The following is a 15873-nucleotide window of genomic DNA, read 5'->3' on the forward strand; positions in this document are numbered from 1 at the left end:
TAAAGTGTTATGAAGTCTTAGATGGTAAAATGATTTAAAAATGTTGAATCTTAGTTAAATGAACTTACTTTAAAATGGTAAGATTTACTTAAAAAATATTGATTTAAAAGTATTGATTTTGTTTAAATTGACTTACTTTAAAAATGATAAGTCTAGCTTAACGATCTTATTTTAAAAAGTTAGTTTTAGTAAAAATGTTTTACTTACGAAAAATAAGATTTATGAACTATTGGAAAAATGTAATGAAGTGTGAATACATGTCCAAAAAGGTTCTGTCTAAGGAAAGACTTGGTCTTTAAGTGTGTCTTTACGACCCATCTCTCTTTTCTGGGAACTAGACTGGTGTATATCCACGGATTACGACATAATTCCGGTATAAGTTTTATTGAAAATCTTACTTTAAAAAATGTTATTTGATTGTACTTTAAAAAGTGTTATTTGATTGTAAGACTTTCAATGACAAATGATGATTCAAGGATATTCAACCTTGAATCGGATGGACGAAAGCAATTAAATTCATTTTAAATCGAAAGTTTTATCTTCGCGTAAAAAGTTATTTCGTAAGTATAATAATTATTGTCAGTTAACTATTAACGTTATTTTGGCGTAATGAAGAGTTCGAGAAGATCATATCAAGTAAGCTCACCTACAAACAGAAAACCTATTAATCCGACACACTCAAGTGAGGAAGAAAACATCGTAACACAGTGGTGTCCGAATATGCATCAGGACCTCCAAACTCTCTCACAAGTTTAGAGTTGTCTTGGGTATTAAGAAAACTTGTACATAATCAATTGCCTGTTTGTTTGGATTAAGTACGACAATATTTCTTATACCGATTTATGTTATGTTTATATATGCAAATACCAAGTTTACTCTTGAATTATAATGTTTGAATGATTATTATGTGAATGATATGTTTGTGATAATTGTTAAATTCAAGGTTTAAAAACATGTGATATAAATGAGAAATATTTTCCTTGAGAAAAATAATTAAAATGATATTCAGGCTCTTCTCGCTTGAGCGAGAAGTGTCTAGAGAAAACGAGTGTTTTAGCTCGGGGCGAGACAGCTCTCGCTTGAGCTAAAATAGGCACCAAGAGAACTGATTGTTTTCTTGCTTAAGCGAGACAGCTCTCGCTTAAGTCACAAATGCCTCAAAAATGGATGTATCATCGCTTGAGCGAGAGGGCTCCATACAGACATGACTTCTTTCATTGTTATTATATGCTTGTATGATCACATGATATATCTGTACTCGTGTGTTGTCTTGGTGTATTATTCCGTGTAATTCCACGACGTCGATGACAAGTTTTTCATAGATGTTTCACTCCCTCTCTTTTCTTTTGGTGTATTTGTACGCATGTTCAGATGGAACCATCAGCACTGATCCAAAGTTATCGCTTCACTATGTCCCAAGAGGGAACATGGAGTGTTGAGGGTAATCTACACACTTACACAGGTCCTTGCGACCTGCAGCCGAATTGGGTAAGCAATGACTCAGTTGTGCATCTTCCACATTACTACACAGTTCGGGAGGCATCATTCACTTTGGCCGACCGAAGACCTGCAACCGCCAGACTTTCTGTACAGGCTGAAGCTCGAGGCGTACCAGAAGTTGTTAGGACCTGGCCTTAAACATGATTCTCATCATCAGGATCAGCGCCAAGAGAGACAGACGGGGCCATGCCAAGGGGGTACATCCCGAACCCCTCAATGGATTGGGGAGTAGATGAAGTGGAGGAAGAGGAAGACAACGACGATTGTGTAGAGCTTATCTGCATAGAAGATTCAGTTGAGGTCATTGAGATCTCTTCTGACTCGGGGTGGAGAAAGACCTTAGCGAAGCTTCTAGTGCACCTCCGGTTTATGAGGTTTTTCGTTTGTTTTGTTGTGATAGGAACATGTGTGAGGTACTTTTTGTAATGTCAATGCCCCAACATTATTTTCTTTGTATTTTCAGGTTTTTTATATGTGGCGATGATTAGGTTTCGCCCTATAAATAATTTTGTATTTATTCAAGAATTTTATGAATGAGAAGTATTCAGAAAAGAATTGTGTTCATTTAATTATCTTAAATGTATTAAGAATTTTATTTCCGCAATGTTTGAAAATATGACGTCTTGAAAACGGAATAAGGTAAAAGTGAAAATAATTTGTAAGTTATAAGTTACATAAAAATATTTTTACCAATTTTTCTAAGAGATTAGATATATTAAATATGAAATGATTTTTGTAAGTTATAGGTAAGGAAGGATAGACACATGCCACTAATATTAGTTAAAGTTCACTGTAATAACCAAGAGTACATCTTCTATCCAATAATTTATATCATTCTATGTGATATGAAATTTTTATTAATTAAAAAATATATTTAAATTAAAATTTAATTATTAATTATTCTTCTTCACAAATAATAAACATGTAACATATAAAGTGTTACAAGAGAACACATATGTACCCATATTATGGAACCAGTAGAAGATAAAGAATTTGACCAAAAACATTGCAGAAATAGTAGGATAGAAAGTGAAAGTAATCCTAGCTCTGCCACGTCACAGTGATAGCCTATAGTGAACGCAAAAAACCTCGTCAAGGTTGCAATAACCACATCCCACAATAACAGGACAAAATCGTAATTTACGCATCAAGCACTCACATTCTCTTATAGTGACTCACATTTCAAACCCTAGCCTCTTCACAACACACTCTCTTTGAAGATGGCTTCACGAAAACTCGTCTCTTCTCTCATTCGTTCCTCTCTTCGTCGTTCTTCACCCAAACCCTCAATTTCATCCTCATCCGCTTCCAGATCCAGAATCCCTTCTTCTTCATCTTCTCGTCCTTCTCCCTATGGTTATCTTTTGAATCGTGTTCATTCCACCGCCGCCGCAGCTTCCTCTACCGCTCCTGCTACACCTCCCGCCTCTAAGGAGGTTGGTGTTGGTGGCAAGATCGTTGATGAATACACTGGGAAGGGCGCGATTGGACAAGTGTGTCAGGTCATCGGTGCCGTCGTCGATGTGAGATTCGAGGAGGGTTTGCCACCGATCTTGACCGCTCTTGAGGTTCTGGATCATAATACACGGTTGGTTTTGGAGGTGGCTCAACATTTGGGTGAGGGCGTTGTTAGAACTATTGCTATGGATGCTACTGAAGGTGTTGTTAGAGGATGGCGCGTGCTCAACACCGGATCCCCAATTACCGTAAATTACTCAATCAATTCTTATTTATTTGATTAGAATTCCATTTTATAGTTACTGTTTAGATGGTACTCTGATTTCGATTTGATGATTTTTGGGGAGTTTTTCACTTGATCGTATTTGTTGGATCTGATTTTATATTTTCCTTTATTTAAAATTAACATAATTTGTTTAGAGATGATGTTAAATTACATTAATTTGTTGTTTTATTTATAAAAAATTCTGTGTAGATATACTGCTTTTGTTACGGTGTAAATCAAAATAGGGTCATTGTTTTTAGATCTAATTCAACGTGTGTGATCTTTACTTGACAATAGTTTGGTTTCTTATTGCCTTTCATTATTTTATTTTCTGATATGCTGTATGTATCATATTCAGGTTCCCGTTGGTAGAGCTACCCTTGGTCGTATTATCAATGTCATTGGAGAGGTTATTGATGAGAAGGGCCCCCTCGGTAAGAAATTCACAATCCCTTATTTTGTCTGATTGATAGATAAGATATTTTCCTATCATTTTTGTGGGATGTTTTTAAATTTTAACTAATTTTTGTGAATTGCTGTAGAAACCGAGCACTATCTGCCCATTCATAGAGAAGCTCCTGCTTTCGTTGAGCAAGCAACTGAACAGCAGATTCTTGTTACCGGAATCAAGGTATTTCTTATTCTTCTGTTTCTTATTTTCTTTTATCTGTTTATTTGTGAATGCAATTTATCTCATTTCCATTGTTAAGGGAGTTGTGTCTGATGATTGGTGTCAATTTTCCATAAATTATGTCATACAGGTTGTTGACCTGCTTGCACCATACCAAAGGGGAGGAAAGATTGGATTGTTCGGTGGTGCTGGTGTTGGGAAAACTGTGCTTATTATGGAACTAATTAACAACGTCGCAAAGGCTCATGGTACATGTTTAATGCACTTTATTTCTTGTTAGCAAGACGGTTCTCTACCTTGCTGTACCATATGCTGACTGTTGCCATTGCTTAGGTGGTTTCTCTGTCTTTGCTGGTGTGGGAGAACGAACTCGAGAGGGTAATGACTTGTACAGAGAAATGATTGAGAGTGGTGTCATTAAGCTTGGTGACAAGCAGGTGAACAAAATGTGGTTTATGATATCTGTGTTCAATATTCTTCCTTCAGTTTGTTAACTTTTGTTGTTTAATGGAATCAGTCTGAGAGCAAATGTGCTCTTGTGTACGGTCAAATGAATGAGCCCCCTGGTGCTCGTGCTCGTGTTGGTCTTACTGGGCTTACTGTGGCTGAACACTTCCGTGATGCTGAAGGCCAAGATGTGCTTCTTTTCGTTGACAACATTTTCCGTTTCACCCAAGTATGAGTCTTTTGGATATTTTCTCTTCTTTCAAGTACATTGTTCCAATTATTTTAGTTTAACACCAATATGTTGCGCAGGCTAACTCAGAGGTGTCTGCCTTGCTTGGTCGTATCCCATCTGCTGTTGGTTATCAACCAACCCTGTCTACTGATCTTGGAGGTCTTCAAGAGCGTATCACAACAACCAAGAAGGGTTCAATTACCTCTGTCCAAGCTATCTATGTGCCTGCTGATGACTTGACAGATCCTGCTCCTGCTACTACCTTTGCTCACTTGGATGCTACAACTGTGTTATCACGACAGGTGGATTCTGTTATTAAAGTGGCTATTTCCCCTTATATTTGTTCTTATAACCAATTAATTAATTTGATGTTGATATTGAATAGATCTCTGAGCTGGGTATCTATCCCGCTGTTGACCCCTTGGATTCCACATCTCGTATGCTTTCCCCACTTATCTTGGGTGAGGACCACTATGAAACCGCTCGTGGTGTACAGAAGGTTCTTCAAAACTACAAAAATCTTCAGGATATCATTGCTATCTTGGGTATGGATGAGCTCAGTGAAGATGATAAATTGACAGTCGCCCGTGCCCGTAAAATTCAACGATTCTTGAGCCAGCCTTTCCATGTTGCTGAAGTCTTCACTGGTGCCCCAGGCAAATATGTTGACTTGAAGGAGAGCATTAACAGCTTCCAGGTATTCATTCTTTGTTTATTCTTTTATTCATTTATCTCACTTTGCTACTGTATAATTTTTGTTCCAAAGTTGTGTATGCTTCACCCTTTTTACTTTTATAATACTGTTCTGCTAGCAACGAAGTTTGAAATCTTCCAACTAATGGAATTTTAATCTCAATTACGCTGCACTTTGTAAAAGTTTATTTACCCCACCCACCACTCCACATTCCACATACTTCAGCCTTATAGGGTGCAAGTTCATGCATTCAGCTATGTGGAGTACATACCACTTTTTTTCAGCTTTTACTAACTTACTATTGCACATTTTCTATACTCTGGTTAGGACCTTTTCAATTGTGACTCGTTTTTATGGATTCTTTTGTCTTTGCTTGTAACATAATCATTTGGTGAAATTAAAAAAATCCCATTCCAAGGGGAAAATAGGAAGGAAGCAAAAGTTGGTTACTAGTTGCTATTATTTGCTGCATTTTGTTATACTTTGTGGTCTACAACCTTTTTATCTTGATTTTTCTTGTGGTCTAGTGCATGTCAATAATTCTTCTGTTCTCTAACTTGACAGGGTGTATTGGATGGCAAATATGATGACCTCTCAGAGCAGTCATTTTACATGGTTGGTGGTATTGACGAGGTCATTGCAAAGGCGGAGAAGATTGCTAAGGAATCATCTTCTTAATCACATAAATTTATTCTCTCATCTTAATCCTTCTTTTATAATCGCGAAAATTAATAATTTAGGAACTCTTGGCAATGCCAAACGACAAGAATTTCCATTTTTTGGGTATGAAAATGTGTCACGTTAATTCCTCCATTTGAACGTTGCTGAGTGTGAGATGAACCAAGGCCTGTGGCCGAATGCCCCCTTTTTTTTGTTTCATCTGTGTTATTTAATAAGGGGAAGAGCAAAGAGGATGTACATTTTTACTTTCCTGGTTGATAACGTTGGATGCATCAATGTTAAAACTTGAAATTGTTTCATGTGCTGCATTGTAGTTTGGGCTCCTTGACTTTTTGGAAATGAATGGTCTAGCTTTCCTCTTTCCCTTTGTTGTCCGTGTCTTGTGACTTGTGCCCATGTGTGAATGAAATTTATAGTAGTGGATTTTTATTCCAGAATGCATGTTTTTTCTCTTTTTAATGAAGCTCATATTGATACATTTGAAATCATAATTTAATTGTTTTTACTTTGTATTTAGTCTTTCAGATTAAATATGGAACTTGTATGTTTGAGCATTGCGCTGTTAGCTATTCAAAATGACACACCATTAGACGAAGGCATGAATAAGGAAAACAGTTTATGTCTGGTCTGTGTTTATCAACATGGTTAGTCAAATTTATTGCTCTCTTGTAAATGAATTTGCACATTAAAATTAATTGGTTGATTAAATAAATAACAAATAATTACGATTATTGTTTGTTTCAATTAAAAATAATATTCGAAAATGTAATTATATTTAAATTGGCTTCTATTGTAGATAAAAAATATTGATATTCTTTGCTTGTGCAGTGGAATGTTATCCAAATTTTAAAGTATTTGTTAAAGTTAATGAATCGCACCCATCACACCTAGAAGATATGGTTGAGTCTAAATTGACTCGAGTGTCATTTAGGGAGAAAACTCATTATCTTCCACTATAGCAACACACGTTTGAATTTAATTATTTTCTTCATTTCATTTTACGAAAGTCTACTCTCTATGTTATGTTCACGTTTTTTATTTAATTGATATGTAACATTGATATTTGTGCACTTGTTTAATATTCAAAATTATCTAAAAAGCTCGTTATTTTTGTTCGAAGAGAAATTTATAATTTTAGACATTATTTTTGTATGAGGTCAATGGGTACCATCTTCATTTTGTCAAGGTCTAATTAGACCCATAAATCCCAAATTTCTTGGACCCAAAACATGCCGAATTTTTGTGTCGATCCACAAAAACTCATATAATAAATTAACGTGATTTTTGAGCATTCCTATCTCAACCCTCACATGTCACCCAAATTTAAGGTGGGAATTTAGTTGGTACATATTAGGGGTCTCCATAATTTCATTGAACTAATCAGAGCATCATTTTTCCAAACTCTATCGAACCACAAGAAACATTGACACGTGGAATCTCTTCCACCTTCCTCGAATTTTATCATAACCGCCCCTTCCGCCCATCTCCACCGCCGTCCCTAACGACTCCGGTGACCTTCTCCACTCCCACTTAATAGTCATCACTCATCTTAACCTTAAACATGTCCCTTACTCTCTCTTCCCCACATTCCCTTATCCTCCACCCCCATGCGCATTTTAGCCCCACCCCCTTTATTCCCATGCCTACCCTACGCCGCCTCAACCTAAACCTTCGCAACCATCACCTCAACCGCCGTCACCGTATCTCCATTGTATCAGCCTCCGTCCGGCAAGACACCACCGTCTGGACCAAAGCCCCGCTCTCTGAGGTGGAGCCAGCCGCTGAGTCTCTCTTCCACATCACTGTCAACATATCCGACGCGCCTGACCTAGTTACGTCATATACACGCGCAGGACAGTACCTCCAGCTACGAGTCCCTGACGCCCCTAAGCCATCGTTCCTGGCAATCGCGTCGCCGCCGAAGCTCGCTACAGCGCGTGGCGTTTTCGAGTTTTTGGTGAAGAGCGTGGAGGGGTCCACCGCGGAGGCTCTGTGCGCGTTGAAGAAAGGTGATGTGGTTGAGCTTAGTCAGGTCTTGGGAAACGGGTTTGATATCAGTCGGGTCGACCCGCCCGAGAATTTTGGTACTATTCTCATCTTTGCCACTGGTTCCGGAATTAGGTCAGTTTCCACCTTTTTGTCCCAATTTTGCATTCTCACATGCCAATGTTAAACATAGTTGATTTTCTTTCATCTTAAATTTGAATCTATGTTGGTTGGTGGGGGAACATATTTTCTGTGTGTATGTAGGTATCTTTCATTCTTATTGCTAAGAAAATATAAAGTTAATATATATTTTAGTATGTTTTACTTCTCTGACCAACCAGAACGAGTAACACATGAAGTGTTACAAACTGTGCGACAGAAGAACTGGCTCTGTTGGTGGGTTTGAACTTTGAGAGCAATGCTTGAATAGTGTGTCTTCATGAGTAGAGAAGGAATGAAGGTGATTCTTATGTTTGATGATCTGGCACCTGAAGTTGTGACTATTAACTTCTATTGACATATCAGTAGGGCATTGCATTCCCATGTATAATTGTCATGAAGCAGTTACATTGATTTGCCCCCCTTTCCAATCCTTCTTAGACTTCCTTATTCTTTATGAGGTAGCATTTGATAAACCTGTTAGAATACTTCACAGCAGAACATTTGGATTGTGTATATTTGGTGTAAAACCAAACATGCCATGGGATTTAAGAGTAGAAGTAGAACATTTTGATTCTACTGAAAGGGGTGGAAACATAGAAAACATAACAGAATAACCGTGCATCACATGCTGCATAAGTTTTTCATTCTGACTGTGGTACTCTATGATTATACTAACTATGTGTTGCAGATAATATAGGCTTAGCATGCCCTGTCTCCTAGTGTATATGGGTCATGTGCTGTTCTATTTTGAATACTGTTGCCCGGCAGCTTACATTTGGAGTAGGTATGCTTTTCGGTGTGACTGGTAGAACCCTGGATGTGCCCTCATCACTTGATTATTTTCTCTTGATTAAGTTCAGACATTTCAGCCACGGAAGTCGGGCAAAGTGCTTGGCTGGGGCTGTGTAAGGGCAACATCACCTTAGAGTGATTGGAGAACTCTCATGATTTGTATTTGCTTTCCTTCTCATAAAAAACAGAGTTCTTGTTTCAATTTCTTATAACCCCTGCTTGTAAATCATTGTACATGGGGAGTTCAGACGCTTTTGTGTTGCATCTGTTAACGACAGCGTAGATTTTCTCTACAATCTGTATGATATTTGGTGTGTTTCATTTACTTCCTTTATGCAGTCCAATTCGGTCACTTGTTGAGTCGGGATTTGGTGCTGGCAAAAGGTCTGATGTGAGGCTATATTATGGGGCTAGAAACCTTCAGAGATTGGCTTATCAGGTTAGTTAAGTTGTTTGTTGGGTTAACAACAGGAAACCTTGTACTTTCAATAAGAGCTTGTTCTAATAATGATGTTCTTTTATATTATAGGATAGGTTTAAAGATTGGGAATCTTCTGGTGTGAAGATTGTGCCTGTATTATCTCAACCAGATGGTAGTTGGACTGGGGAAAGTGGCTATGTACAGGTAAAATGTGTGGGCATCTAGGTTTCAATTTTCACAATATTATTACCTTCACGATTTCACAGGGTTAAAGATTATGTTCTCTTGCATGATTCCCACCTTCACAGGCTGCATTCACAAGAGCGAAGCAAATTTCTAATCCTTTGTCAACTGGTGTTGTACTTAGTGGGCAGAAACAGATGGCTGAGGTCTGCTACTTTTGAGATAAGCTTCAATTGTTTGTCTACATAATTAAACATGTGTTTTTATCAATTTGTCCGATGGTACAACCTTCTGGTCATTAGTAACTGCATTTCAAGTAAAGCTATAGGAAGAAATCCATAAATATGGTAGAGAGCTAGAGAAAGATAACAGCATTGGTTGCTTTGAGGAAACCAAGTCTCTTATGAAATATGTATAGCACTTTCAGACAAAGAGAAAATTAGTATGTAGGTTCTTAAATGTTCACACCTTAAGGAGAAGACTAAAATAGGCCAAATATCTTGAGGTGCAATGATTCACAAAAACTAAAATTGAAAAACAGTTAGATATCTGACAATAAAAGAATTGCTCAAATTTTAGTGACAGAAATCTCCACAATTGTGTTCATTACACTACTAGTTTTCTTGATTATTTTCTTTCCCTCCCTTATCTTGTATTTTCAAGCTTGACAAAAGAGTTGTGCAACTAATAAATGAGTAAATAAGGTGGACGAATGAAGTAGAGAAAACAATATGATTTATCAAGATGGGATTTGGGTGCATCTGTGTTTGTCTCAAACCTATGTGCCTTTTAACTTGAATCAAACAAGAACAAGATAAATGTGTTATTGTTTGCAGGAAGTTATGTGCCTTTTAGCTGTACCAATGCATGACTATTCAAAATTAATGTTATTGTTTGCAGGAAATTACATCTATTCTTGTTGCGGATGGAGTTTCAGTCGAGAAGATATTGAAGAACTTCTGACTGAAATGAAAATGGAAATGTAGCATGGTTGTATAATTTTTGAATGATAGTTGGTATTTATTTGATCATTGCCCCTGCTTAGAATCGAGCATCTCAGCAAGGGATGTACAATGATAACAATTTTGGATTTTTATATATAATTTCCAACCCTTGACCGTTTCACCTTTCAAAATCTGAATATATGGACAGAAACCAGGCTTTTTATTCTTTATTCGGTGGGTCTGTTTACTCTCTTTCAGCTGATCTTTTGTTTGTCTCTGTATAGTGCAAGATGATTACATGAAACCAGCAAAGTTATAAGTTTTTTCTTTGGTAAATATAGTTGACACTCCAGGTCACTCAATAACATTTTAACACAATAAAGGAGGATTTTTTCATGAAAAATAAGGATTGTTATTATTGAAATAAAAAAGATAAGTAGAGACGTAAACAATCTTCTATAGTCAAGATGAATTCGCTAAATAAAATGTCTATGCTTTAATTGGGCAAAAGCTTATTATTCAGTAACCCTAACTCGTACTATGAAAGCAATTAGTTAAAAGTGGAGAAAAACATTTGCAATTAAATGATTTCAAAGTCAAGATTATGACCAGATTTCAAAGCAAGAGATTTCAAATTTCTTCTTTAAATGATTTCAAAGCCGAGATCGCTAAGACGGCTCTACGGCAGCAAAAACAAACTGAGCCAATTGCTATGGCTGATTAAGGATCAATAATGTTTCCACGGTCAATAATGTTGTTAACAACAATGTTATATCAATTACGGATAGTCACTTCCAAATTCCAGCAAAGAACAATGACAAACTGAAAACCGAACATAAGATTGTCAGAAAATCAAACGATTTGACCATTATTATTCTCAGGCATCACTATGCTTCCGATAATGCCACCATCCTTCTCAGTTTTAGTTGTCTTATTCCTCAAGCTTTCCATTGACTTTTTGTGACTGCTGGAGCGAATGATTACTCTCCTCATCCAAGTATGGATGTTTGTGGTGATGATAGTGGTGGCGATGATGATGGTGGCCAGGCTTCTTATGTATTGATCTCTTGCTTTCTTCGCCAGAATGTTCATCTGAGGATTTCCCTAACGATTTGATTTGCCGACCATGACTATGATAATCAGAATCAGATGACCTCAGCGCCACATTATGTGATCGTCTGTGATGTTTATGGTGCCTTCTGTGGCTTTTCTTACTATGAGCATCATCACTTTCATAACTTGACAGGTCAGATTCATCGCCTTCTGATTGTCGATGACGTTTCTGATGCTTTTCATGACTTCTGTCCTGAATTGGGCTATCTCCTTCATCACTAGAGAAGTCTGATCCACAAAGTTTTAATGGCTGTTGCAGTTTATGCTGCCTTTTCCTCTTGCTTACTTGATCACCAGAAGAATCAGAATCACTATAATCCGATCTTGAACCTCGATCTCTTAGCTTCTTGTTTTGCCTCTTCTTTCTTCTCCTCTCATCAGAGCTACTGTCAGATTCATCACTACTAGAATCACTAGATTCTAGGGATCGCTTCTTTGTCCTTCGCTTGGAGCTTCTCTCTCTCCTCTTCTCATGGTCATCAAAACGAGCATGCTTCTTGTGCTTCCTATGAGATCTTTTACTTGTCTTCTTACTCTCATCATCACTGTCATAATCACTGTCATTATCAGAGTCTGATCTTTTCTTATGTTTTGCAGTCTTCTGCTTCCTTTCTCTAGCACCACCATCAGCCTTGGCCTTAGCAGCAGCTTCCAGCTTCTGCTCCCATTTCAAAGGAGCTTCCTTCCTCTCCATAAATTTCTTCTTCTTCTCCTCAACCATCTGGATGAAACTCTTGCTGTCCATTTATGATTAATAACCAACTCAAACACTGCATTTTCGTAAAATGATGACCGGAAGTGCATCTCACAGAAGAGAAAAAACAAAGTTAGTTCTACAATCAAATCAAGTATTAATACTTTAAAGGGGACAGGACACAACTAAATTACAGCATTTTGTTTCTTCAATGTTATTTGTGCAAGATGAAGCAGAGATACAGAGAAAAGGAAAAAATAAAACACACATGGAGTTACGACTTTTCCATCTCTTCAGTTAATTAATCAAACAAACATTAAATGTATGACAGTTCAGAGTTTATTGCTAGCCAACAAAAGCTGGACAATATAAGCATATTCTGAATATGTCGATAACCATACATTTCATAGCTACTACACGCATGGCGATGACTGATAAAATTAAAAGGATTTGTCTGAAAGGGAAACAAAAAACTGAGTCTCAATAATTGATTGATATGAAATGAAGTGTGTATGAAACAAACCACTAACACTGCTACTTATTATTCTACTAATCTACGTCATGATAGTTAATCCCTAGTAGTACAACCCCAAACCAAGGTGCTACTAACAAAACAAGATTCCTAAAAAATAAAAACCAACAAATACTCTAACATTGAGAAGCTAATCATCAAAATATAATCCTACAAGGAAAAATGAACTGCAAAACAAACTACACTTTACACTGGCTGACAGAACTATAAACCCTGCCTTACTACATAAGCATATGCTACCAACATTTTATAAAATGCATTTAACTCTATGCTTCTACTTATTAAAAACAAGATCAACATCTTCACAACACAAAAATATGAACAGGATAATTAAAGACAAATTATCTTTAAAATATGTATGAGTGACATGTATTTAATGTTGCTTGTCATGGGCATTCATTCTCGTTCAAAAATCAAATCTCTCCATGTAAAGAAAAGTACAGTTGCCATTTTCCAAACCCATTTAAAGAACAGAAGTAAAATAGCATCTAAAAAGAACGTCAAAATCGATAACAAACTAAAAAGAACGTCAAAACATTGTTCAAGACTGCAATCAAATGGTAAATACTTAAAATAAACAAACCACATAAGATAGATCATGTTCCTTTCTAACCTTATATGGAAAGAAAGACGCAAAACTAGTTAGCAGCAATCTACCCCTGAATCCAGTGATTAGTTTTGAGTTTCAGATTAAATCTGCATCAAATCAAATAATGAATTATTGTAATTAAAATACAGAAATTGAAAACAAAATAGATCGAAATTGAAAAAAAGAAAGGAAAACGCAGTACCTGAAGGAAAAAGCAGAAAGTGAGAATCGGATCGAAGAGGGAGGTTAGGGTTTGGGACAGGGTTTGCTGCTTACTCCTTTTGCCTTTCTTCCAGAAACTTCTGATTGAAATGCGAAAATTATATACACGCGCTGTATTAATCCGAACCTGATCTTTCTACGCGTAAATAGACTTGGTTGGTGAACACGCCAACGCGGTCCACTCTTCAATGTGACAAATTTGGGCCGAAGAGAATAGCCCATTTCTCAGTAAGTTGCTATAGTACCCAAAAAAACTACCTTTAAATTTCAATTTTTTCTAAATCTTGAAGTACCTTTTCCAAGAGATTTTACAATAAAGTCTCGTCAAATATTTATAGGGTGGACATCCGCAATCCCAAAACAACATGTCGCTCCATGTGTTACTGCTTGTAATTGGTCAGAAAAATAATTAATTATTAAAATTTTAATTTAAATATATTTTTTCAATCAATCACAAACAGTGACACATAGAGTGACACACTTTGTGGTACAATAGATGTGCTTCCATATTTATATAACATGTTGGATCATCTAAAGTTTAATAGAGATATTTATTGGAATGAGTAATAACATATGATATGAAAAAAATTAAAACTCTTTCCCACATTGTTCCTTACTCAACTTATTTTTAAACCCTATTATACCTCTCATTCACTTCCTCTTTCGGACAATTTTTTTCGTCATCTTCAACCCCAACTCACCACTGAGGTTAGTTGTTCTTCAACACACTCATCTTCACATACATTTAAGTTTAGTTATATACTTTCAATTTTACTTTTGATAGTGCGTGCTAGTATAGAGGGTGAGGAGGATGTGAATGTCATTATAGAATATTACTAATAGAGAGGGATGACCCTCATAATGTGTCTCCCTTGTGAGCATATGTGGAGCACGTTGTGTGCCACATATCGATATGTGGAGTGTTAAATATATTTATTAATGTGTTTTTTATTGAGATAATAGAAATTAACTAAATCTCATGGGAAACTATGAGCATCAACTGCATAGGTCCTTATGGAGTATCTCAAACTTTATATCACTCAATGTATTTATTATTTTTCATTAGTCACAAAAATAAAAAATAAAATATAAACTAAACATATAGAATGATACATATTTTGGGACTTATGCTCCAAATCGTTACCGGTTTGCAAGATGTCTCAAATAAGTGCGTTGTTTTTGGGCCTTAATCCAAGGCCTGCTACAGGATAGAACGATTGACAAATATAGTTGAAGATCCATCTTACGATCGTTTTATGTTTATTATGTTCTATGATAAATACTTAGCAAACTTAAAAAGACGCCCACCGTGGGGCTCGAACCCACGACCACAAGGTTAAGAGCCTTGCGCTCTACCAACTGAGCTAGACGGGCTGCTGATATTTGATTTCTGGCACTTAAACTACGTATATTGTACGTTGAGAGCACAGTGAAAAGAAAATATGATAATTTCTCATTCAAATAATTTGTATTGGGACACATGATCATTAAGGAAGGCCTGACCTACAACTACATGTGGCCCTAAACTCTTCCAAGATGCCCAATCGAATGTTATCCATTGCCAATGGATAATTAATAACAGTTTTTTATGTCACAAAAAGTAACATAAAAGCAAGACCATTACATAAGCATGCTGCTGAAGCATAATAAGAAAATCTTGAAACAATCATATTTAACAAAAGCAGAACTTTCCTCTTAAGTATTTTTTTTTCTATTCTCAGATTGTGACGTGTATCAATAATCTATTTACTGGATGAGTATAGTACTGATCACCACCAGCACACTTACACTCCAACAATCAAAGACAAGCACAAACAGACCGTTTACAAGTACTTGTTCAGTGTTTATATGTTGTTGTCGTCTATTCAAGGTTTATGTTGTTGATATATTGATGTACGAAATAAATCACCTTCGAGTTTCTATCTTTAATTTACATTAAATTATAAAACAAACCAAAGTAACAGCTCTTAAGTGTATTCCATATCACAACAGCACAGATTTACTTCTCACTTTTAGATTTTCGTTCAGTTTTATGTAATTTGATGCTCTAATTGTATAATCACATCTAAGACCATTGGTAACCAAGTTTGGTACAATTGCTAGGATCTATTGCCCTTTTATAAGACAAAAGAGATATTCTCTCCACCCAAAACCTGGAGAAGGATCTTAAGCCCATTTCTCTAGTATGTAGATTATCTCCAACTACTAAGTCATAAAGAAAAAGCTATTAACCATTCTTGAAACCAACTTGTATAACCTATTGACAAAACGATGACCAAAATCAACACAAAAAAAGACCCTTCATGTATGTAAGTTTATATATATAT

General features: G+C 36.3%; 3 protein-coding genes and 1 non-coding gene across 8 annotated transcripts; 2 read left to right on the top strand and 2 right to left on the bottom strand.

The window, feature by feature from the left end:
* On the top strand, positions 2666 to 6324 carry LOC109346376 (ATP synthase subunit beta, mitochondrial). Its single transcript, XM_019585898.1, has 9 exons — positions 2666 to 3206; positions 3582 to 3657; positions 3766 to 3854; positions 3985 to 4102; positions 4188 to 4291; positions 4372 to 4530; positions 4611 to 4835; positions 4919 to 5230; positions 5792 to 6324. The coding sequence occupies exons 1-9, from the start codon at positions 2721 to 2723 to the stop codon at positions 5903 to 5905; spliced, it is 1683 nt and encodes a 560-aa protein (XP_019441443.1). The 5' UTR covers positions 2666 to 2720; the 3' UTR covers positions 5906 to 6324.
* Positions 7281 to 10575, top strand: LOC109346377 (fruit protein pKIWI502-like). Its single transcript, XM_019585899.1, has 5 exons — positions 7281 to 8029; positions 9188 to 9287; positions 9378 to 9473; positions 9578 to 9658; positions 10353 to 10575. Exons 1-5 carry the CDS (start codon positions 7470 to 7472, stop codon positions 10413 to 10415), a joined length of 900 nt encoding a protein of 299 aa, XP_019441444.1. The 5' UTR covers positions 7281 to 7469; the 3' UTR covers positions 10416 to 10575.
* On the bottom strand, positions 11133 to 13662 carry LOC109346378 (CAX-interacting protein 4-like). Of its 5 annotated transcripts, XM_019585904.1 has the most exons (5): positions 13527 to 13662; positions 13349 to 13431; positions 12010 to 12313; positions 11341 to 11958; positions 11141 to 11288 (listed from the first exon to the last, which is right to left on the bottom strand). In XM_019585904.1, the coding sequence occupies exons 3-5, from the start codon at positions 12252 to 12254 to the stop codon at positions 11249 to 11251; spliced, it is 903 nt and encodes a 300-aa protein (XP_019441449.1). In that variant the 5' UTR covers positions 12255 to 12313; positions 13349 to 13431; positions 13527 to 13662; the 3' UTR covers positions 11141 to 11248. The 5 variants fall into 5 exon arrangements, with proteins under 5 accessions (XP_019441448.1, XP_019441447.1, XP_019441449.1 ...); XM_019585903.1 differs by having other exon boundaries at positions 11133 to 11288; positions 11345 to 12313; XM_019585901.1 differs by having other exon boundaries at positions 11341 to 12279.
* TRNAK-CUU lies at positions 14848 to 14920 on the bottom strand. The gene has a single exon. It is a non-coding gene; the product is annotated as a tRNA-Lys (tRNA).

This window comes from Lupinus angustifolius, chromosome LG04, assembly GCF_001865875.1.
Source record: "Lupinus angustifolius cultivar Tanjil chromosome LG04, LupAngTanjil_v1.0, whole genome shotgun sequence".
NCBI classification, from domain to species: Eukaryota; Viridiplantae; Streptophyta; class Magnoliopsida; order Fabales; family Fabaceae; genus Lupinus; species Lupinus angustifolius.

Bases quoted from the DNA above. Each gene is read 5' to 3' on its own strand.
- LOC109346376 (XM_019585898.1), top strand. From the start codon at position 2,721: ATGGCTTCACGAAAACTCGTCTCTTCTCTCATTCGTTCCTCTCTTCGT. The intron at 3,658-3,765 runs GTAAGAAATTCA...GAATTGCTGTAG, and splicing joins TGATGAGAAGGGCCCCCTCG to AAACCGAGCACTATCTGCCC. The intron at 3,855-3,984 runs GTATTTCTTATT...TATGTCATACAG, and splicing joins TTCTTGTTACCGGAATCAAG to GTTGTTGACCTGCTTGCACC.
- LOC109346377 (XM_019585899.1), top strand. From the start codon at position 7,470: ATGTCCCTTACTCTCTCTTCCCCACATTCCCTTATCCTCCACCCCCAT. The intron at 8,030-9,187 runs GTCAGTTTCCAC...TCCTTTATGCAG, and splicing joins GCCACTGGTTCCGGAATTAG to TCCAATTCGGTCACTTGTTG. The intron at 9,288-9,377 runs GTTAGTTAAGTT...TTTATATTATAG, and splicing joins TTCAGAGATTGGCTTATCAG to GATAGGTTTAAAGATTGGGA.
- LOC109346378 (XM_019585901.1), bottom strand. From the start codon at position 12,254: ATGGACAGCAAGAGTTTCATCCAGATGGTTGAGGAGAAGAAGAAGAAA. The intron at 11,289-11,340 runs GCTTGAGGAATA...CATTATCGGAAG, and splicing joins TCACAAAAAGTCAATGGAAA to CATAGTGATGCCTGAGAATA.